General features: G+C 38.9%; 1 protein-coding gene across 1 annotated transcript; it reads left to right on the plus strand.

Annotated features, from left to right (window-relative positions):
* Window positions 1–6,190: 6,190 nt before the first annotated feature.
* WDR53 (WD repeat domain 53) lies at window positions 6,191–14,872 on the plus strand. The gene is made up of 2 exons (XM_006884194.1): window positions 6,191–6,670; window positions 14,291–14,872. Exons 1-2 carry the CDS (start codon window positions 6,191–6,193, stop codon window positions 14,870–14,872), a joined length of 1,062 nt encoding a protein of 353 aa, XP_006884256.1.
* Window positions 14,873–18,562: the final 3,690 nt, after the last annotated feature.

The following is an 18,562-nucleotide window of genomic DNA, read 5'->3' on the forward strand; positions in this document are numbered from 1 at the left end:
ATCTAACATCAGCAACAATATCCCTAGTAAAATACTAGAAACTTATTTTTGTCTTAGAGAAAAGCTAAAAAGGTCCAGTAAAAATCCAAAACCTGTTGTTGTGTACCATCAAGTTGGAACCTACCCATAGTGGGTTTCCAGAGACAGTTAATCACTCAAGAGGATTGCTTGTCCTCTTCTGGAGCAGCTGGTGGATTCAAAACACTGGCCATTTGGATTGCAGTGCAGCTTCTTACCAGTAGAACACCAGAACTCCCCTATGTATGCAAATAATACACAGCAAATATTAAAGTGCTAGGATGTACACTTTAGAGTTAAAGGTTGGCCTCTTGTTTTTTTATTCTTTGCCCTCCAAGGAGCCGTGGCCTGTGAGTTAGCAGTGCAGATCTCTAAGGACTGTAACATCAGAGCTCACTTTACTCATTGTAGCAAAATTAAAACTAGTTTAGGAGAGAAAGAACTTGTTACAGGGTTAAACAAAACTGTAATGTAAATGACATTTTCAATAGTTATATTCTAACTTCATATTTCATGTGGTTGACTTTGAGAAGAATAGGAATCCCAGAACATTTGATTGTGCTTATGTGAAACCTATACTTGAACCAAGAGGCAGTCGTAGAACAGAGCAAGGTGACACTGATGGTTCAAAATTGGGAAGAGTGTCTGCCAAGGATGTATTCTGTCTCCATACCTTTTCAATCAATATGCAGAACAGATAATCCGAGACCCTGGGCTCAGGATTGGAGGATGATTCATCAATAACCTATAATATGCAGATGACACAACCCTGCTTGCTAACACTGAGGAGGACCTGAAGTGTTTGCTGCAGAAGGTCAAGGACTGCAGCCTTCAAAATGAGTTGAAGCTCAACATCAAGAAAATGAAAATTCTCACCACTGGGCCAATTGGCAGCATCATGATGGATGGTGAAAAGACTGAAATTGTTAACAGTTTTAATTTGCTTGGTTCCACAGTCAACACTCTTAGTACCAGCAGCCAGGAAATCAAGCAGTGAATTGCTTTGGGAAAGTCGGCTGTCAGGGACCTCTCCAGAGTACTAAAGAGCAGCGATATCAGGGTGGAGACTAAGGTGCGCCTGATCCGGGCCATAGTTTTTGCAATTGCATGTATGCGTCAGAGAGCTGGACAGTGACTAGGGATGATAGAAAGAGAATCGATGCCTTTGAGCGGTGGTGCTGGAGAATAGTGTTGAATATACCATGGACTGCTAGGAAAACACAGGTGTGTCTTCGAGTGGGTGAAACCAGGCTGCTCCTTGGAGGCAAGGACTCTGAAGCTTTGTGTGACATACATTGGGCATGTAGCAAGGAGAGACCAGTCCTTGGAGAGGGACATCATGTTTGGGAGGGTAGAGAGCGCAGGAGAGGAAGACCCTCAATGAGATGGATCGATTCAGGGATTGGTGTAATGTGAGTAGGTGTGTCAGAGACAGTGAGGTTGGCACAGGATAGAACAGAGTTTAGGGCTGTTGTACATAGAGTCGCTATGAGCCGCAAACGATTCGATGGCACATAACAGTTTAATATTTGGAGTTAGGTAATATCTTTGTCATTCAACAATTATCACAGAGGACAGTACCTACTACATACATTCGTGATACCGTTTGTTTAAATTTATGGGGGTTTTGGTTTGGTTGGTTGGTTGTTTGGGATTTGGTTTGGGGTTGGTTAGTTTTTTGATGTTTGGGGTTTTTTGGGTTGGGGTTTTTGGATTTTTTGTTTTTGTTTTTATCTTAGTGTGTCTGGAGTACCTGGCAAGTCTGTTATAACAGAAAATTATTTACTGCTTCAGTACTTGTCAGCAAAAATCAAATGACTAGACTCTGCCTTTACCTCCCTCTGAGTCATTTCCTCTCCAACCCCTCTCAGTTTCTGTCTAATTAGTTTCTCATGTGCTTACTGAGAAGAAGTTCTGGTTGTGAGGTGGTTAAACGGTAGGCTGATAACTGACAGGTCACTGGTTAAGAGTCCACCAGCCCTCTGTGGGGGAAAGATGTGGCCATCTGCTCTGTAAAGAGTTATAGCCTTGAAACCCCATGGCACAGTTCTGCTCTGTCCTGTAGTGTGACTCAGAAGCAGAACAGACTGGATGGCCATGAATTGTTTTCTTTTGCCTTGTTGCTATGCTAATTGAGTATATCTCTGAAATGAAAGTGTATTTTTGTCTTCTCATTTAGTTGCCTTTATGAAAATTACTTTGGCTGTTTTTGTGACCATGTTTTTGTTACTTAATAGATTATTAGATTTTTGTAGTATACTGATGGGGTGTGTGTGTGTGTGACTGAAAATGAAAAGAAATAAGCAACTTTGTCTTGAGAATGGAAACTTTAAACAGATTTCTGCATTATTTTATGGTTTAAAAAATTTACATATTTTATCTCTTTACCATTGCACTAAATTCAAGTGTATTGTTAGGATTACTTTGTACTAAGAGACTTCTCCCTTGGTTTGGTAAATGAAAAACTAAATTTATTTCAGTAGGTTTGTTTGTTTCCTTCATCTAACAATTAAAATTTGCATTGATTTTTTTTCTTTTTTCCTTAGAGAAACTTAAAGCAAGGTAATATTATATGGTAGTTCATAGCTTATAGATCAAGAATGCCTAGGAGATTGGATCAGAAAACTAAATTTTGGATATAAATACTATTGTATAGTTGCAGAGAAATAAATAATATGATTTAAGATCTTTAAGTACATTTTTTAAAAAGCAGTGAATTATTATTACTCATAGCTTTTGGTCAGTATTCTGTTCTCTAAGATTCACCAACCCATACTTAGTCAGAGGAAGTGCCACGATCATGGAGGTGGTTTTCCCAGGGCAAGGTTCACCTGTTGCGTTTCAGATGTGCTGACCTCTGCAATTTCCCCAAATGTGGGAAACTAATAAATTGTGGTAGTGGGGCACTGTGTGAGCCCTGTCCCCTAAAAGAAAAGGAAAAAAAAACACCCAAAAACAACCAATCAGTTGTTATTAAGTTGATTCCAACCCATAGGAACCCTATAGGACAGAATTGTTGTTGTTGCTGTTGTTGTTGTGTGCCGTTTAGTTGCTTGCGACTCATAGTGACCCTATGTACAACAGCCCTAAACTCTGCTCTGTCCTGTGACAATCGCACTGTCTCTGACACTACCATCCCTATTTCCCCAGTCACTGGATCAATCCACCTCATAGAGGGCCTTCCCCTCCTGTGCTGTCCCTCTACCCTCCCAAGCATGATGTCCTTCTCCAAGGACCGGTCTCTCCTCACAACATATCCAAAGTATATTAGACAGAGCCTCAGATTCCTTGCCTCCAAGGAGCCACCCGGTTTAACCCTTTCCAGGACAAATATGTTTGTTTTCCTAGCAGTCCATGGTATTCTCAATACTCTTCTCCAGCACCACAGCTCAAAAGCATCAATTCTCCTTCGATCTTCCTTGGTCATTGTCAAACTCTCTGATGCATAACAAGTGACTGCGAAGACCATGGCCTGTATCAAATGCACATTAGTCTCCAGAGAGACACCATTGCTCTTCAGTACTTTGGAGAGGTCCCTAACAGCAGACTTTCCCATGGCAATGCACCTTTTAATTTCCTGGCTACTGGTGCCAAGAGTGTTGACTGTGGAGCCAAGCAAACTAAAGCTGTGTACAATCTCAATCTCTTCACCATCCATCCTGATGCTGCCAGTTGGTCCAGTCGTGAGAATCACTGCCCTATATGGGGTTTTCTGGGAGCTCTATGGCCTCTTAGTAAGAAGCTGCACTGTAATCCCAAAGGTACAAAGTTCAAATGCACCAGCTTTGTGGGAGTAGGACAGGCAATCTCCTCCTTTGTGTTTAAACTGCTTCTGAAAACCCATTGGAGAATAAGCAATGAGTTGGTTCCAGGTGGGCCCCAAAACAATATAGGATTTCCAAGGCTATAACTCTTTACATAACCAGACTGCACATCTTTCTTCTGCAGTTGTTGTTAGGTGCCATCGAATTGATTACATCTTATAGTGATCCTATGAACAACCTGAATCCTGCATTATCATGTGCCATCCTCACCATCTCTGACACACTTGAGCACATTGCTAAACTCACCATGTCAATGTATCTAGATAAGGATCTTCCTTTATTTTGCTGACCCTACACTTTTCCAAGTGTGATATCCTTTTCCGTGGAATAGCTCCTCCTAGCAACACATCCAAAATATGAGACATGAAACTTAATTATCCTTGCCTCCAAGGAACGCTCCAACTGAACCTTTTCTAAGACATACCTGTTCGTTCTTTTAGCAGTTCATGGCTAGTGGGATTCAAATCACTGACTTTTTGGTTGGCGATTGAACACTTAATCAGTGGGCCACCTTTCTCAAGATAAAAGTCTTCTTTCTTTAATGAATACTAATAAGTGAAATTAATGTTAAATGGAGTTGTCAGAAAGGGGATATCATTATTTTGAAATGTGAGAGTCTTTTTCTATTAGATGCCATGAATCTAATGAATCCTAAGTAATAAGTGACCTTGGGCAAATTATTTAACCACTTTGTGATAAAATTTTATTATCTGTAAAATTAAATCCAACCAGAATGATAGTTTTGCAAGTAAGATTAAATTACTAAATTAGTTCTGATATAAAACCCAGAAAGAACTGAATTTTTAACCAGTTCCCCAAATCATTGTTGGTATCGTATAGGTTTTAGCATATATCAGAATCACCAACATGGTTAGTTAAAACAAGTTGCTACACCCTAGTTCCCAGATGATTCTGGTACTACTTACCGGGAAATTGCATTTTGAGAACCTCTCGTGTTGTGTCTGGAATATCACTTTGCTCAACTTAATATTTAAATCCCAAACCACTGCTAAGTCAATTATGACTAATAACAGCCCTCCCTTTGGTTTCTGAGGCTGTATATCTTTACAGGAGGAGATTGGCCATTTTTCTCCCACAAGAGCAACTGGTATAGTCAAACGCTGACCTTTGTATTAGTGCAACACATAATGCACTACACTACCAGTGCACTACCAGACCTTCTTTTAAAGAAAAACCAAGAAACACTAAGATAAGTAATAATGGTAATGATTGTTGATCCCTTTTTATGTCCCAGGCATCTCATTTAGTCTTGTTAACATCAATGAATGGGACCTTCTAAAAATTGTTCCTTTTTTTCCAGTATGATGAAAAGAAAACCTACTGACTGAGGAAAAAACAATTGATTGTACCTTTTTTCCCAGTAGGGTGAAAAAGAAAACCTACTGACAGGGGTTAGAAAACATTTGGCAATGACATCTCAGACAAGGGTCTCATAATGAAAGTTTACATAATGCTACAGGGCCTCTACAAGACTGATAACTCAGTCACAAAATGGGCAAAAGACATGGAAAGACTTTTCACAAAGGAAGAAATTTGGATGGCCAACCGCTCATTGAATCTGCTCAACCAGCCTATGAAATAAATGCTGCTCGTATTATTATCTTCCTCATTTTACAGAGAAGCATTTCAGTTCTGTAGAGGTTCAATAACTTGCCCAGCATCATCGAATAGTGACGATAGTAGTTGTTGTGTACCGTCTAGTTGGAAGTGACCCATAGCTCGTGCAGAGGCAGTAAATCACAGTAGAGGAGATTGCCTATATTTCTCTTGTGGAGCAGCTGGTAAATTCAAACCTTCTACCCTTTGTGTTGGCAGTACAATTTCTCACCATTCATCTACCAGAGCTCCCTAATAAGTGGTAGAGCTCTGGCAAACCTGGCTCTGAGGCTCACAGTCTTAAACAGTATTCAAATAGAAGGTACAAATAAATCTGTTTACTATTTATTCTTTCCATTTGAGCAGATGCCAACCAGTGCATCACCACCCTATTTTCAAAGACACTCTTCTAGAATTCTTTCATTTAATTTTTTTTTTGAGGCCCCTGCTGGGATATGAACCCTCATTTAATTTTTTGTATTTTTTTAGATGTCTTTTTGTGTGTGCATTATGTGGTGTGGTGTTGTGTGGGGTTCTCTTGTATCCTTTGGTGTTGTGCTGTGGTGTGTTACATTGGTGTGATGGTGTATTCTTTGGTGTTAGATGTCTTTTTAAAATATTTAAATGAAATCTTGCTTGTTGCATTTGTCTTCTACTATCATACTCATGTATAAAACAAAAAATTATTATTATTCCCCCCCCCCCCCCGTTACAGAATCTTTTAGGCTAATATGGCAGTCAAGTGGACTGATGGACATTCTTCTCCTATTCTCTGTTTAAATGCAAGTAAAGAAGGGCTAGTGGCTTCTGGAGCAGAAGGTGGCGATCTCATGGTTTGGAGTGAAGATGGGACCCCATTAGGACACCTAAGGTTCCAAGGGACTGATGACGTTGCCAGTGTCTTATTTTCCAACACCTGTCCCACCAAGCTATATGCCTCACATGGAGAGACCGTTAGCGTACTGGATGTCAGGTCACTCAAAGACTCCTTGGACCATTTCCATGTAAACGAAGAAGAAATAAATTGTCTTTCATTGAATGAAACAGAAAACCTGCTGGCTTCTGCTGATGACTCTGGCACAATCAAAATCCTGGACTTGGAAAATAAGAAAGTTAGCAGATCCTTAAAGAGACATTCCAATATTTGTTCTGCTGTAGCTTTTCGGCCTCACAGACCTCAGAGCCTGGTATCTTGCGGGCTGGATATACAGGTAATGCTTTGTATTATCTATCCTCTGCTAACATATCTTCTTCAATTATTAGCCATAATTTTTACGTCTACCTTATATTAGGGTTAGTCTGACAGAACCTAGTAGATTTTAATCCTTCCACTTTTAGTCTTCCTTTCTCTGTGCTTTACCACCTTCCTAAAACCTGAGAATTTACATTTTTGGCTCAGAACATTTGCATAATATATAAGTAGACTGCAGAAGGCAAAGTTAGCCACCCATTCTTTGCAAGCTGGGCTATTTAAGTTAAGTTTGAGGGGTTTGGATCTCTTTTACTAATTCTTGGATGTATTAATGGAAATGTTTTATGTTGGTGACCACAGAAAGAGCTTTCACATAGTTCAGTCTTTCCGATAGTGAGATGTTCTTTCTCTTGAGAGTAAATCTCAGTAATGACGATAGTCATAATTTCTGTTTATGGAGCATCTACCATTTTCCACTACTTTGCATTTATTAATTTAATGCTAATCATACCTGCTAAGTAATTACTTTTTTTGCAAATAAGGAAACTGAGATTAAGTTAACCACACAGTTGGAATTCAGACCTAAGGCATAGCACCAAATGTATTCAAGAAAAATGTCATTGATGATGTAGTAGGAAAACATCAGGGTTTTGGAACAGGTGACTTCTCGAAAGAGAACCATTGTTTATTACTGACATTTGTACCCAGAACTGTTCTAAGCATTTAATCTAAATTCCCAATTTTATACAGTCTAGTGTAAGACTCTGTGATCCTATCTAAAAAGGTTTTTTTTACCTTCTTATCCATTGGTCTTTCTCATGCCCTCCTGAGCCTTCAAAGCTCTGGTGGCCTAGTCCATCAGGAATTTCACTCCTAAGGCAAAGACTGTGTTTATCTGACGATTCCAATCCATCAGCCACTCCTTGGGAGAAAGATGAACAGTCTCTTCCTGTGCCATTCACAACCTCTGAAAGCCCTCTGCTTTGATTTCATCCAGCTGTGAGTTCATTCCAACACCACAGCAATGAGTTTGAGGTTTTTTCTTTCTAGGTTTGTTATTGTTTTTAATCTTCTGCCTTCCTCCCTTATTTAGAGTTAGTTGATGCTTATTTTTATTGTGAAAATTAAGAAATCCTCTTACCCTCAAACTAGAGAGCTCTGGTGGCTTAGTGGTAAGGAATTGCACTGCCAGCCTAAAGTCAGATGGTTCAAATCCACCAGCTTCTCCACAAGAGGAAGATAGACAGTCTCCTTCTGTATGTTTTACAGCCACTGAAAACTTATTAGAGGGTCAGTTATGAGTTGATTCTGATGTGACAGCATATGACAACAATAACAGGCCCTAAACTATGATACTTAATATGCAAAATCTATGAATACTAAACATCCCACAGTGCTGAATGTCCCAGAACAGCAAAGAATTATCCTGCCAAGATGTCTATAATGGGAATCTCTCTCTCCTTAATGATCATAGTGACCCTAGCACCACCATTCTTTTACCATAGTGGTGAAAACTGCCTAGATGATTGTACAGAAAGACCTCCACAACCAGATGGATATCCATTTTGAGTAGGTAAATTGTACAGTATACCTTTGATTAGTCCTTCTTTCATCCTTCAGCTGTACCAGTTTCTTTTTCAGATACTGGATCATAAATTAACCACTAGCCATGACGCTAGACATTTAAGTGTACAAAAATGTATCTGGTAACGTAGTGGTAAGGAGTTGTGCTGCCAAGCCAAAGGTGTGTGTTTCGGTCTCTGAGCTGCTGTATGGAAGAAAGCTGAGTAATCTCCTCCCATGTGAAAACCCGCTGGCTGATAACTGTGGCGTTTCCAACTTCATAGTACACAACACAGCAACATATTCAACAAGGAAGAGGCATTCAGAATTTGACATTTTGCCTCCAGTTCTGTTCCTTAGATTTTAGTAGTATACAGCTGGCAACAGCCTAAGAAATTTATTTTTAATTTCTGATAAGTTTTAAGTCATTGCTTTTTTTATTTGACTGCCAAAATTGTAACAAATTCACTGTGGATTACATTCTTCAGTAGTTTGTGATACAACAGTAATGGCTACACAGCATGGAAACCCAAAATCTCTGTAAATGTTTATGAAAAGTAATAAAATATAGAAAAAAAAAACCAGTAATGGCTACACAGCACATTCATGCTTTAAGAAATTCCATTTGCAATTTCTTCCACCCTTTGATTTTAGTACTTGACTATCCAGTGTTAGTTGAATTCTCAACCAGCTTCTGGGAGAGCCCAAGAATATAAGCTTAATAATGAAAGGAAACATTACTAAGTTATTTTTGAGTTCTTTCTTTCTCTAACCTCAAGGCAGGAACTGAATTACTGCTATATTCAACAACCCTTCACTGTTGTTATAGAAATTATAAAATTATAACCTTAGATTTGTTGTTTGTGGCTCCTAAATGAGCCCCAGTTCATGACAATCATGTGCACAACAGAAGAAAATACTGCCAGTTCTTCCAGCAGTCAGTTGCATTTATGCCTCTTGTGACCCACAGGACCCTGACTGGCTGATTTCAGATCTAGATTGTCAAGCCTTTTTTCCTTATCCAGAAGCTTCACTGAAACTGTTCAACATCATGCAAACTTCCATTGACTGACTGCCAGGTGGTGACTGACTGTGAGGAACACTGATTGAGGCTTGAGCCCGAGTCTCCCATGTAGAAGGCAAGAATTCTGTGGGGAAGATTGAACCCGAATTCCCCCCCCACAAAAAAGAAGGCAAGAATTCTTCCAGAAAACCACCACCTTATAAATGTTTGGTTTAGATAGATTTGAATTAAATTCAAAAGAGGCAGAGATTTCAGGAACATAGTATGACTTATTAAGATGTTTGAGACTGTACTTTCTCCCTCAGAGTTGCAGGTAGATTCAGAACACCAGAGAGCAAAACCTTTATGTCAGCAGCCAGCTCCCTGTGGACTACATCACCAGAGTTCCCTCTAACAGTGTTGTTGTTGTTGTTGTTGTGTACCATCAAATCAGAACAGCCTCATAACTGACTCTCCTCTGGGTTTTCAGGTGCAGCAAATCACAGGGGAGAAGATTGCCCGTAGCTGATGGATTCAAACCACATGTCTTTGGTTGACAGCACAGCTCCTTACCACTAGACCACCAGAGCTGTTAATAGCATTGTGCTCTGTAATCGCAGAAACCTCTCTCGTAATGAACTGTAGAAATGATTCCTGAAAGTAGTAGCATTAGTAATCATAATTTTGTCACTTGAGATCTGTGCTAAGCAAGATCATTTTTATTCTACTGTTCATTTTAAATTGTGAGTCATAATTCAAAAATAATACTAGGTGGTATAATAAAATTATTTCCTTTGAAGATGGTAATATTTTCCCTCTTAACCCTGTTATCATAGGAAGAGAATAAATCATTAAGTTATAAAATCCATTCGCAAAGCTTATTCTTTGCTTTAAAATGTTTTAATTAGCATTTCTGTTTAAATTAGTAGATTTAAGAAAATTATAGGAGAGTAACCAAAAAAGTCACATATAATTCCAGGAAGTAGCCAGTAGTCAACAGACATATTTGGGATCTCTGTTCTTTGCGAGGCATTATGCAAGAGATTGATTACATCACAGGTTGAATTAAGCTGACAAGCTAGTTAGTTCACATCCATTACTGGGATAATAGTCAACCCTATAGAAATTAGATACGGCAAAAAGAGAAATAGACTGAAATAGTTAGGAAAGCCTTCTTTAAGGGACAGGGACTTGAGCTAAGTCCCTCAAATGAGTTGTTAGGTGACATGAGTCAACTCTGCCTCATGGATACCCTGTGTACAACAGATCAAAATCATGCCCACTCTTGGAAATCATCTTCTTCACTGACCCTCCACCTTTCCCAGTGTCATGTCTTTCCTAAAGGCTAGCACCTCTACCACTGGAGACGGAGGGGCAATCTCCTCTTGTACCAGTCAAATCCAATTCGACAATACACACAAAAAAAGTAATAAAAATTAAGAAGGCTGGAACTTCCCAAAGTATGTGAGACAGTGTCTTGCTATCCTTGCCTCTGAGTAACATCCTGGTTGCACTTCTTGCAAGATAGACTTGTTTTTTGGGTTTGTGTTTTTGTTTTGTTCTGTTTTGCAGTCTATGAGATATTCAGTACTTTTTCCAGCATTGCAGTCCAAATACATCAATTTTTCTTTGATCTTCCTACTCATTATCCAACTGATAGATATAGCATGAAGGAATTGAAAACAGTGTGGCTTGGAAGGCTTATTTAAACTGACCTCCTTGCTCTTCAACATATAATGAAGTCTTGGACAGCACAGTTGCCCAATGCATTATGCCTTTTGATATCTGGACTGCTGCTTCCTTGGATTTTGATGGTAAATCCAAATGAAATTATGTCATTGACAAGTTTGTTTTCTTCTCTACTGGTCCATTTGCAAGGATTTTTCTTTTCTTTTGTATAGTCCATACTGAAAGCCATAGTCCTTGATCTTCACCAAGTGGTTCAGGTCCTCTTTACTCTCTGCATAGTGCAGGTTGTTAATGAGTCTTCCTCCAATTCTGAGGCCATATTTTTCATATACTCAAGTGTCAAATGATGTGCTCAGCACACAGATTGAGTAGGTCTGGTAAAAGGATACAACCTTGATGCACCACTTTCTTGATTTTACACCATACAGTGTGCCCTTACTCTCTTCAAACAACTTCTTGGTCCACCCAGAGGTTTTTCATGAGCACAGTTACATACTCTAGAATTCCCATTTTTCGCAATGTTATCTATACTTTATTGTGGTACACAGTCAGATGCCTTTGTGTAGTCAATAAAACACAAACATCTTTTATGTATTCTCTGCTTTCAGCTAGGAGCCATCAATACTAGAAATATCTTTTGTTCCAGGGCGTTTTTTTGAATCCAACTCAGATCTTTGACAGTTCCTCATTGATGTACTGCATCAGCCCTTTTTAAGTAAGCATCAGCAAGATTTTACTTGTGTGTGATATTGTTTGGTAATTTCCAAATTCTTTTAATCACCTTTCTTTGTAATAGACAGAGATATGGATCTCTTTCAGTTACTTGCCCAGATCTTCCAAATTTCTTGAAATAGGCTAGTGAACCCAGGGTTGCATTCTGTTTGTTGAAACACCTTCACTGAGACTCTGTCAATTCCTGGAGCCATATTTTTCAATGATTTCAGTGCCATTTTCATTTCTTTCTTCAGTGCCATTAGTTCTTGAAATGGTTCAGTATCAACCAGTTCTTTTTGGTACAGTGACCTTGTCTCTTTCTTCCATCTTCTTTTTTTTTTTTTTTTGTTCATAGCAGTATTATTCACTATCACAAGAACATGGAAACAGTTCAAATGTCCAACTACAAATGAATGGATTGAGAAATTATGGTACATTCACACAGTGGAATACTATGAAACACCCAGGAACAATTATTCTCTACATCACTACCTAACTTGGGAGGGACTAGAGAGCATTATGCTGAATGAACTAAGTCAGTCCTATAAGGACAGATACTGTTTACAGCCATTATTGTAAAATGAGTATGAGGATCCAAAGGCAGGAAGAGGTTGGAAGCAGAGAAGTGAGGATGAGGTGGGAGGATAATCATAGGGTTGCACAGTTTGATGGGGGAGGGGTGGCGGTGAAGGGTAAAAAAAAGATTAAAAAAAGGGATATAAGATAAAAACAACGTATTTGAGATATAATGAAAATGGCTGAAATAATCCTAAAGGCTTAGATTTAACCTTACACATAGATTCAAATGTGCTGCTTAGGGATTCATACTTTATTATTAAAGGTTTTGTGGGTAGGCTAAGACTGTAACTCTGTCAAACTTTATTAAACTCTTTGTGTTAGATCCTCTAGTAGATCTGAGCTCTGAGGGAGGTAATATTTGATAATCATCCCAATAGTAACTGCCATGTAATAATCATCATGCTACAACAGTAGCTGCCATGTCATCATCATGCCACTTTTTTAAGATAGTCATGAATCAGTTTGAGAACTACAAATGGTTGTCAAGGTCTTTTAGACAATCAGTTATTGTCCAGGTACATTAATGTCTCAGGCCACATTTGGTTTTGTCCCACTTTTGACTAACTTAGTCATTGCATTCAATCACAATATCCCATTTGTTGTTCCTTTTACAGCTCTTTAATTTTGTATGATTTACATTCCTCCCTGGGATTCTTCTTTTAGTACTTCCTGCATCATTCTTTATTTTACACACAGAGTCCATCAATATTGAAACTTGAATTTTCTTTAGTTCTTTCTACTTGGGAAATGCCAATCATGTTCTTTCCCTTTTACCCTCTAGGTCTTGGCACATTTCATTATAGTACTTTGCTTTGTCTTCTTGAGCTGTTCTTTGAAGTCTTTTGTTCAGCCCTCTTATTTCATCATTTCTTCTTTGTGGTAGCTTCTATATGTTCAGGAGCAAGTTTCAGAGTATCTTCTGACATTTGGACTTTTCTTTCTTTCCTGTCTTTTTAATGACCTTTTGCTTTCTTCATGAAATTCATACTCGATATCATCTCACAACTCTTCTGATTGTTGTTGAGATTTTTTTTTTTAAATTCAGGTGGGATAAACTCAAGTCATGCTTTGGCCCTTGTGAATTTGTTTTGAATTTGCATGTAAGCAATTGATAGTCTTTCCCACAGCTGGCCTCTAGCCTTGTTCTGTTGATACAGAGTTTTTCCATATCTCATTCCACAGATGAAGCCAGTTTGGTTTCTTTACATTTCATTATGAGGCCTCTTTTCTCTCACCAAAGTCATATTTTCCAACTACCATTTCAATTACCAGTTGTTACTATTGCATTTCTTTTTTTAAAAAAGCAAAACACTCATTCCTTTTATTGTGATCTTACTGGAAGCTTACAAAGAGATATTTTTTTTCATTCATTCATACACATTTTCCTTCTTCCCCTACCCTAATTATATTAAGGCATCTTATTTGGATGTTCAAGTAATTTCAGACTGCAGAACTTGGTAGAAGTCCTCAACTTCCTCATCTTTGACTTTATTTAGGAATTAATGCAAGTAGGCACAAGGAGTTAGTGCAAGGAGAAGTATTTGTAGCTCCTCCTTGTAGATATGTATGGATATTATCACTGAAAGAATTATACTTAAGGACATATCTTAAAACATTCTTTTAAATGATGAACATGATGCTCTCCTTTGTCATTCCTGGATAATTTTGGAAATGTGAAAAGAAAGGAAAAGCATTATAGATTGAAATTATATCAAGGATAATCTCAAATTTACTTTGTTTCATTGATAACACTTTTTCTTATCAGTACCATAGACCAAAAGTCATTAATTTTGTCATCTTCTGATTTACTTGAAGAGATTAAGAGTAGAATTGTTAAAACTGAACAGCTGCTTAACAATCTATATCACACTTCTGTAATGTCAGTTGATTAAAGGTTATTTAAGATTATTCTGATAAATGCTACCAACTTCTCTTTGACATTCTAGCTTAGCATTCCAGTTCCACTGGCATAGAGTTGTAGTGATCGATATCTTACTAATAATTTTCAAACTACTTGGATAGTTGCATTAGAAGTTGAACAGAACGGCAAGAATTCTGAATGACTGTGTGACTCTTGGCTCTTATTTAAAGGTGATGCTGTGGAGCCTTCAGAAAGCCCGACCACTCTGGATTACTAATTTACAGAAGGATGAATCCGAAGACCTGGATGGCCCACAGTCACCTGGCCAGCTTTTAAATCCTGCTCTCGTCCACTCTGTGTCAGTGGCATCATGTGGCAATATTTTTAGTTGTGGTGCTGAAGATGGGAGAGTTCGAATTTTTAGGGTGATGGGAGTTAAATGTGAACAGGAATTGAGATTTAAGGGTCACACATTGGGTATATCCCAGGTTAACTTTCTTCCAGAATCATACTTGCTGCTTACTGGAGGGAATGATGGGAAGGTAATGTTATGGGATGTGAGCAGTGACATAGAGAAAAAACACAAGAGTGCCACAAAACATACCCATAAAAGGAAAATGAAGAGAGCCAAGCAGGATGGGAAGACTGGTGCTTCAGTAACAGAGAAAAAGGAACATGGCCGCATTTTGCCAAAACTGACTATTGAGCATGGTGAAAAAGTGAACTGGCTCCTGGTTACAAAAATAAAGGGATGCCAAAGCATATTAGTAGCTGATCAGACTAATTGTATATCTGTCTATCCTTTAAATTAAATGTAAATGTAGTGAAAACATTTGAAGAACTGTCTTTCTTTAGAATGGGGGAGGGATGGATATCCTAATTCTTCATTTAAACTATTGAATCATACCATTCCACTGGATAAGATTCAGGACACTTGAGTAAAGAAGACAATTCAGTAATACTTTATATAGTAAATGACTTTGAAATTTGGGAGAATAAAAGTATTTCTTCAACACTGACTACAAAACCATAATTAAAAAAAATAAAAATAAACAAAAAACCATAATTTTACATCTCTCTTGGTTTTATTCTGCATTGATGAAGTGGATGATTACTTCCATTTTAATGCTACAGGAGTAAAAACACAGAGATGTTAAGTAACTTGAGGATCCAGGAAAATTGAAAGGATACTCGTCTGAAAAGGCCTTGGTTGTCTTGTCTAATCTTGTGTTGTGTAGGGAAGTCTACGTCCTGACCCAAATCTAGCCACCACCTTAGTTCGAAGGTTTTATTTGCTCCCACTGAATGGGCTACCATTTAGGGCATCTCCATGTGCAGAGTGTAACAGGCCTGTGTGACCCATGGGGTTTTCACTGGGATTAGATTACCAGGTCTTTCGTCTCAGTCTTCGTCTGAAAGCTTCCTTGAAACCTGTTGGCACCATAGCAATGACCAGCCTCTTCTGTCCAGGGTAGTGACTATGCTTGAAGAGTATTGACTAGAAGTCAAACCTGGGTTTTGCTGCTTGCAAATTGAGAATTCTACCATTGAATCAGGGTGTTGTCAAGAGGCTTACCATGTTTTAAGAGAGAACATTCTTGCCTTTGTTGAAATTACCTTTTAGTCATGGAGCTCTGGTGGCCTAGTGGCAAGAAGCTGCACTGCAGTCTTGAAGGCACATAGTTCAAATTCAGCGGGGAAAGGATGGGGAGGCTCCTCCCATGCGATTAACTGCCTCCAAAAACCTTCTGGAGGGTCAGCTGTGGGTCAGTTCTGACTCAACAGTACCCAACAACAACAGTGTCTCCATTATGATATTGTTGTTTTGTACCGTCGAGTCAGAACCAACTCATAGCCAACCCTCTAGCAGTGAAGACCATTACGTTGTCCATGGAATGCTAGAAGAATGAATAAATCTATCTTGAAAGAAGTATATAGCCAGACTGCTCCTTAGACATGAGTATGGTGAGACTGTCTCATGTACTTTGAACATGTTATCAGGAGAGGCTGGTCTCTGGAGAAAGACATTGTGCTTGGTAAAGTAGAGATGGGGGGAAATCAGAAATCCCTCAAATGATTGCTACAGTAACGATGATTGCTACAGTAACGATGGGCTCAGCCATAGCTACAATTGTGAGAATGGCACAGGGTCAGGCTGCATTTTATTCTCTTGTTCACAGAGTCTGTGAGTTCAGATCTACTTGGTTACACTTGACAGTGGTTTTTTTGTTTTTTGTTTTTTTATTAAATTTTATTAGTTTCAATGAACACACAGGGATTCTGGGCTTTCACTCCTTCATTGCCGCACCATTCTCTCCACCCTCCTCCCCAGTTTGTTCTTCTTCCCCACCATCCGAATGTCTGTTTTAATTGTCCAATTGCCACAGTGCTTACTTGACAGTGTTTCTAAGAAAAATGCTCCAGTATCAGATTTAGGGTGTTATCCTTACCAGATCACTATCTTGAAGATTTACAATGAATAATAGATTATTAAAGAGTTTGAGATTTTTTTTTTGGCGGGGGGCCGGGGGGGGTGGGAAGTGACTTGATTGTTCCATAATACCAATTACAATAATCACAATATTAGATAATCCATTCATTCTATATTATCTCTCCCTTCACTCAATAATTGTTATTGTTCACATAATCCCTTTGTATGAACCACTTATTCATATACCACAGATGTACTGATACATGAGACTCTGGTTGAGAGAATACTATTTATAAAAATAATAATAATTATGCAAGCTAGTGTTTGAACATGCACTGCCTGCCAGAGGGTCAGCTATGGTTGGTTCACACAGTCACAGCTCGATGTCACACAGTCACAGCAACCTTGAACTTACTCAGGTATGACCAGCCATAAGTATTTTAGGAGAAATGGCATTGATTCTGATGCACACCAAAGATTGAAATAGAAAAAAAAAATATTGAAATAGAAGTAGGGGTTAAGTTTTTAAAAGTAAGGTGTGGTATACATTATCTCCAGTTTCTGGTGGAGAGGTCACAGGAAGAATTTGGTTTTTTTATCCACTCTGTCTCGTCTAGAGAGGGACATCATGCTGGGTAGAGTAGAGAGACAGCGCAGGAGGGGAAGACCCTCTATGAGGTGGATTGACTCAGTGACTGGGGTAATTGGAATGGGTGTGTCAGAGGCAATGAGATTGGCACAGAATAGAGCAGGGTTTAGGGCTGTTGTACTTAGGGTCGCTATGAGTCACAAACAACTCGACGGCACATAACAACAACAACAACCATCTCGTCAAGGGATCTCTGGTGGTATAGTCCATACACTGCCAACCCAAAGGCTGCTTGTCCCCTCATTGGCTCCGAGGCAGAAAGATCGGCAGTCTTCTATTATGACTTACAGCCTCACCTATGAGTTAGAACCAACTCAATTGCAATGAGGGGCATTTTTTTCTCATTTGTTTTGATTTTTTCTTAAATGTATTTTGTTTCCCAATGTACATTTTTGGCTGAAAGAAGGAACCACATAATTTTTTTTTATAATGGAGATTATTTCTATAAAACTTGGAATAATTAGGAATATCACCTCTTCAGCCCAGTAACCATTCTTAATCCCTGTTAGGATCGAATTGTGTTCTCCCAGGTTTGTGTTGTAAATGCTAATCCCAGTGGATATAGTAAGACTATGTCAGTGTGGAGCAAATTTTAAATCAATCATTTTTTAAATTAAAAAGCTAATTAGGTATGGCAAAGCAAGCACAAATGGAACCACAAGTGCCACATGACAACCTTCGTGTGAATTCTCTAAGGACTTCGTAAAAGGGAGCTCTGGAGGCCTGCTGTGTCCACAGACCCAAAGACTGTGTTTCAGGTGGTTCAAATTCACCACAGCTCCTTGGGAGAAATATGAGCAGTCTCCTGTGCTGAGGTTCACAGCCTGGCTGAAAGGGCAGTTCTGAGTCGGTTCCAACTCAACAAGAGTGAGCTGTTGCTAAACTGAGAGACTATGTTCATTTATTGTTCAGTATGTTCAATTGTAGCATTTCTGCTGTAGTAGCACTAGATGACTCAGAGCCCTGAGAGAGAGGAAGACCGTCAGCCAGACGGATTGGCGCAGTGGCTGCAGCACACGAGCATGTCAGAGATGGTGAGGGTGACACAGCGTAGGGCAAGAGTCAGATCTGTTGTTCACAGGTCGCTGTGTGTTGTACTCAATGGTACCCAGCAACAAAAACATTTCCAAGACTAAAATGTATCACAGGCCTCATGGAAGTACTACATATAACTCTTACATAGGTTTTTGTGGGATTATCTCCCCTTTTGCCCCTCCTTTTTTCTAATTGTGATTTTAATGAGAGTTTACAGGTAAGTTGTATTTTCATTCATCAGGCGACTGGACAGCACATAACAACAACAACAACATTGTTGCATATTTTCCTCCCTACCCCTCTTCACTTTTTAAAAAATATTCATTGTTGCATAATTTCTTCCCCCCACCCTCATCCACTTTGTTATGCACCTCTTATTCTGCACTG

The sequence above is a fragment of the Elephantulus edwardii genome, unplaced genomic scaffold (genome assembly GCF_000299155.1).
Source record: "Elephantulus edwardii isolate Elephantulus edwardi_28Jun2011 unplaced genomic scaffold, EleEdw1.0 scaffold00032, whole genome shotgun sequence".
In the NCBI taxonomy this organism is placed as follows: Eukaryota; Metazoa; Chordata; class Mammalia; order Macroscelidea; family Macroscelididae; genus Elephantulus; species Elephantulus edwardii.